Source organism: Miscanthus floridulus, chromosome 10 (assembly GCF_019320115.1).
Source record: "Miscanthus floridulus cultivar M001 chromosome 10, ASM1932011v1, whole genome shotgun sequence".
NCBI lineage: Eukaryota > Viridiplantae > Streptophyta > Magnoliopsida > Poales > Poaceae > Miscanthus > Miscanthus floridulus.
This window is the reverse complement of record NC_089589.1, coordinates 45,043,689-45,049,220: the sequence shown is the minus strand read 5'-3', so window position 1 is coordinate 45,049,220 and position 5,532 is coordinate 45,043,689. Positions and strand designations below refer to the sequence as shown.

The following is a 5,532-nucleotide window of genomic DNA, read 5'->3' as shown; positions in this document are numbered from 1 at the left end:
GTGCCGGCAAGCACGTGAACCTCAGGAGAAAAATCTTATCTCTTTTGTGATTGGATTTCTCCTGGTGATTGATTGGCTTCATCTTGTGATTGGTTCATTCCTCGACACGGCGGTATAATCACCCTACTCACTTCATTACTTTCTAGCAAACTAGTTGTAGCAAGCTCTTTAGTGTAGCTAGTTTTGAGAGCTTGCTTTGTAGCTTAGTTTCATCTAGTGGAGCTCTTTAGTGTAGCCTTGTTGAGAGCTCTTAGTGAGTAGTGACTTAGCTCTTCAGTGTGCCTAGTGATCATAGCAACTAGAATTATTGGGATAGGTGGCTTGCAACCCTTTTAGAGCTAGAGCAAATTGCATTACGCCGTTTGTCATACTAATCGATTGCCCTAGTGGTTTTGTAGAGTTTTAAATAGGCTATTCACAAAATCTAGCCACATTAGGACCTTTCAGCTTCACAACAAAACTAAATGTCTCACCAAAATTAATACCAGGACGCTGAGTAAAGCCTCGAAGTACCCAACGAGCTTTGTAACTATCAAGCGTACCATCAGGATGTAACTTGTGCCTGTAAACCCACTTCCCTATAACAATATTGGTGCCATGTGGGGCAGGAACAAGATCCCAAGTGTGGTTGGCTTGAAGGGCGGTGAATTCTTCTTGCATAGCATCACGCAAATTTGGATCTGCCAAAGCACTGCAGTAGGTTCTCAGAATTGGAGACAACATTGTTGCTTGCAGATTCATAATATGTTCCTAGGTTGGTGAAAACCTTGCTTGCCACAAGTGACCATGACATGGTCATTCACCATGGGCAAGATGAGTACCGCACCATGTGGAAGTGGGGCGGTAGGAGCAGATGGGTCAGCGGCAGCTGAAGAATTAGCGCCAGCGCCCGCATGAGAGCCCATCGCTATTATGAGGGCCCCGTGAGTAGAGGCCGGAAATTCCTGGCCTAGAGCGTCCATGGTCCGTCAATTTTCATTAATCTCATGTGGGTTTATATAGAGAGTACATGGTGTGATACAAAGAGGTAGAAAATAAAGAGACTGAAACTCTTGATATACTAACAAACTCTTGATATGCTAACAATATATTTTCTGATTTGTTATCATTTATCATTGTTTGGTCTAGAACCGACAATGATACTAGGTTGAGCCCCAGCAGTGATGGGCAAATCTGGTGTAGTGAACACTACTACATGAGGTCCTGACTGTAATTGGCAAAACTGGCATATTGAACACTACTATATTATTGGTTTTTAGAAGGGGCCTAGTGAACACTACTACATGAGGCCCTGACAGTAATGAGCAAATCTGGCATAGTGAACACTTCTATATTATTGGTTTTTAGAGGAGGCCGTTGCAGGTTTATGGTACCCGTCTCTAGACAAGGGTCACTGCTAATGAGACATACTAAAGGCAGGCGTGAATGTCCACCTCTGTAAATAGAAAAAAAATTGACCTACCAGCACGGGTGCCACCCGTCACCTCTCCCTAGGCCATGCCTCACTGTCGCACCTCGACAAGTCCTCGGTCGGGCCTCCTACAGATACGTGCCACACCACCGCGCCTTAACTCGCCCTCAATATATATAGGCCATCTCTAGATCCCTGCCGCACACGCCCTACCTCGTCACGTCCTTGGCCGGGCCACCTCCTAATCGGCGCCGCTGAAGTTCGCCCTTTGCGAACCCACCTCCCACACCTCACCCTTGGCCGGGCATGAGACGCACTGCCGTGGCTCGCCTTTAGCCAAGCCTCCTCTAGATCCACAACACGAAGGAGGCGAAGAGGAGAAGGTAGGGAAGGGAAGGGGCGGTGAGGAGAGAGAGAGAGAGAGAGAGAGAGAGAGAGAGAGAGAGAGAGAGAGAGAGACTGCGGGTGAGAGAGGGAGGCGGCGTTGGAGAGATGGAGGACATGCGACAGCTGGTTAGATGGGAGAGAAATGAGTGGGCAACGGTTGCAACCATTTTATTGCTGAGATGCTAAGATGGGACAGATGAGTTGAGCATTAACAGAGATGTGCCTTATTCTAAGAGGTCTAGGACTGACCTCTTCAGGGGCCCTCCTCTGTTAACTTATTTTCGAAGACTATATTTTTTTTAGTGTCTTCATAAATGTGTTAACCGTCTCCGAAAATAACGGTGTGTTTTAGGAGACATGGACGTTTTTTATCCGTCTCTGTAAATCAAGAGTTGTTTTCTAAAATCATTTTTGTAGTAGTGCAAGGTGATAGATTGAGATGTTGTCACAAGACTAAGCTATTAAAATTTTCATGTTGGAACCCTTTAATTACTGAACGTTGTTATCTCAGTTCTTTTCACAGCTTATCAGTCGCCTGCAATTCATCTGACCCCCACAACCCTGCCCCAAAACCAGTGCTCCCTCCACACCTTCCCAATCTGCTCAATGGGCATCCCCTTCGTCTCCGGCAAGAACAAGTACACGAAGCCCGTCATCACGACGATCCACCCCGCAAAGAAGAAGAAGAGCCAGGCCCTCATCCGGCACAGCATGGCGAGGAACCCCTGCGCGATGAAGATGGTGAACACGAACCCGGACGCCACCGTGATGCTCTGCCCCGCCGACCGGATCTCCAGCGGGAACACCTCGGTGGGCACCAGCCACGTCATGGGGCCCCACGACCAGCTGTACCCGGCCACGTACACGCCGAAGAGGACGAACAGCGCCGCCGCGTAGCCGCGCGCCATCCCGCCCTCGTCGCCCAGCTTGGCCGCCATGACGGCGCCGATCAGGACCTCAGAGACCAGCATCTGGAGGCTGCCGGCAATAAGCAGGGTGCGGCGGCCGAACCGGTCGATGACGAACATGAACACGACCGTCGACGCCGTGTAGATGACCACCGTGACGACCGTGGAGAGCAGCGCCAGGCTCTCGCCCATGCCCACCGTGCGCAGCAGCACCGGCGCGTAGAACCCGATGGCGTTGATCCCGTTGAGCTGCGTGAACGCCGGCATCAGGACGGCGATCGCCAGCTGCGGCCGGTACCTCGGCCGCGAAAGGATGAGCCGCAGGCCACTGTCGCCGCCGCCGCCCCGTGCCGCCGCGCTGTTCGCCGCGACGATGTCGTCCAGCTCTGCGTCGACGCCGGCGTCGTCCGTGCCTCTGATCTTCTGCAGCAGCGTGCGCACCCTGCCACGGTCCTCGCCCTGCTGCACCAGGCTGTTGGGCGTCTCCGGCAAGAAGAGGGCGCCCAGCGTGAAGAGCGCGGCGGGGACGCCGGCCAGGCCCAGCGAGAGCCTCCAGCCCCAGCCGCCGGTGATCTTCTCCGCGCCGTAGTTGATGATGTTCGCGGCGAGGGAGCCGAGGCATAGGCTGAGCTGGAACCCGTTGCTGAATGCTCCTCGGTATCGTGCAGGGGCCATTTCAGACAGGTACAAAAGCACAGCCTGCAAAATTTTGCCTGGCTTCAATTCTTTTCAGCCAATATCATCTGATTCAGGCCCGATTCAGGGGGAATTTGTAGTCGACGACTCTGACCTGATTCGCGAACCCGAGGCCCACTCCGAGGAGTGCCCTGCCCAGGATGGCCATGTACACGTTCACGGCGCCGCCGCTGACCGCGGCGCCGGCGAGGAACGCCGCCCCGCCGATGATCATGGACGGGCGGCGCCCGTGCCTGGCCGTGAACCACGACGAGAGGAGCATCGCGGTGAGCAGGCCGGCGATGTAGAGCGACGACGTGAAGAGCGTCAGGAGCTGGCTGTCGAACTTGCAGTAGTTGCTGACGCGCACGTCGCCCTTCATCCGCCGGTACACGTCCGGGAAGAACTCCTCGAGGAACGACCCCATGGATGACACGCCACCTGTGCTGTGCAAAACATCCTGTAATCGATAGGGACATGAATCTGAAATTCTGAGGTCGAATTCGTACCAGAGGTTCCGAGGTCATAGCCGAAGATGGCGCCGCCCATGGCCGCGGTGACGCAGGACAGCGCCACGAACTTGGTGATCCTCCCGCCGTACTGATGGCCATCGCCGCCGCCGGCATCGACGAGACCGACGGCCATGGTCCGCCACTGCGGCGATTAGCTTAGCTGAAGGCGAGAGAGCTCGTCAGTGAACCTTGCTGGCCATGCTGTTGGTGTTGTGTTGACAGCTGTAGCTGGCTGCTGTTGCCATCCGGTCAAGCTTCGATGTGATGTGCCCTTTTGGAGCTTTGCCAAGCATGTGCCGGCCGTCAGCATCTTGTTTGTTTATATGCGTTTTAGTACGAATTTTCCATGGCGGCTCTTGACTTATTAATCGCAAGAGTTTACACCAATTAACCATGTTAACGTCATTGTTGTCCACATCAAAGATATCCGAAAAGTGAGGAGTTCTTATTGCCCCATACTTAAATTATCCACAATTCGTCATTTTTCGTGTACTGTGCGTAATGCGAAGAAGATAATCACTTCACCTAGACATTGTTGCAACTCCAGATACACAAAGAAAATCGGAAATGCTATGTGTTAGATGTCCGACGGATTGCACAAACGTCGGATGGCTTATTACCCCTGCTGCTCACTTCCGCCCACATGTATATTAAAAAAACGTATCCCTTCGCTTCCTCCTTCCCATCCTTACCCCTTCCGCGCTCCTCATCCCCTACGGCAGCGCACCAACGCCCGGCGTCCTCCCCCACTGGAAGCCCCCAACACCCACAGATCTGGCGGCCCTCTCCCCCACCCCGGCGAGATCCATGGAGCATGAGCGAGATCCATGAAGGTGGCGTGACGGTGTTGCAGGGGAGTGGGCGACTCTCCCCCACCCCCATGCGGCGCCCTCCCCAACCCCGTCGACGCCCTCTCTCACCCCGGCGACCGAGCTCCCCCCACCCCGGCAGCCATGGCGCTCCCCGTACCCATCCCCCACGTGTTGGTGGTACTGTTGGTGGTGGTGCTCGCGCGCGCCGCTGGTGCTAGCGCTAGGTGGGGCTCGCCGCTAGCTCCCACTCCGCCAGCCGGAATCGACTGGCTCAGGCTCTCTTCCCCTATGTTGCAAATGTATGTTTCAATTGTTTCAGACATTTCAGATGTATGTTGCAATTGTTTCGTATGGATGTTGTTGGGGGAAGCTCCCCCGGCATAGCTCCTCCCCTGGCCCTCGACCCGTAGCTAATCAAACTAACTTACCTCGCTGTGAGTACTAACCCTCGCCGCGAGGGTCTCTTGCCCATGATGTCTTCTCCCTATGTTCAGGTGGCACGCTCGGGGGTCAGCCAGAGCGGGACAAAGCTCGGTCAGAAGCTAGCAGGGATGGTAGCGAAGGGCAGACCCTCGCTAAGAGCGCATGAAGGTTACCACCCACCACAGGAGGGGGCCATCCCGAGAGCGGTGTCGGTCCCACCGAGGGATGGAGGCCCGGGAGTTGCTAGCCAAGGGAAGAAGATTACTGCCGTACCCTTGGATCGTGTATAGTGCTAAGCCCCCGGGGTCAAACCCTGATGTAATTCCACCTTGCCTCCGGGTATGATCTATAAATACCCGGAGTGCTCATGTAAGAGACAGGTTGAATCTTTTCTAGGCAAATTA

The 5,532-nt window shown here is 54.2% G+C and overlaps 1 protein-coding gene across 2 annotated transcripts; it reads right to left on the bottom strand.

The window, feature by feature from the left end:
• Positions 1-2,266: 2,266 nt before the first annotated feature.
• LOC136490136 (hexose carrier protein HEX6-like) lies at positions 2,267-4,277 on the bottom strand. 2 transcript variants are annotated; one of them, XM_066486615.1, is made up of 3 exons: positions 3,891-4,277; positions 3,497-3,822; positions 2,267-3,405 (listed from the first exon to the last, which is right to left on the bottom strand). In XM_066486615.1, the coding sequence occupies exons 1-3, from the start codon at positions 4,024-4,026 to the stop codon at positions 2,341-2,343; spliced, it is 1,527 nt and encodes a 508-aa protein (XP_066342712.1). In that variant the 5' UTR covers positions 4,027-4,277; the 3' UTR covers positions 2,267-2,340. The 2 variants fall into 2 exon arrangements, with proteins under 2 accessions (XP_066342712.1, XP_066342713.1); XM_066486616.1 differs by having other exon boundaries at positions 3,497-3,827; positions 3,891-4,011.
• Between the last annotated feature and the right edge of the window lie 1,255 nt (positions 4,278-5,532).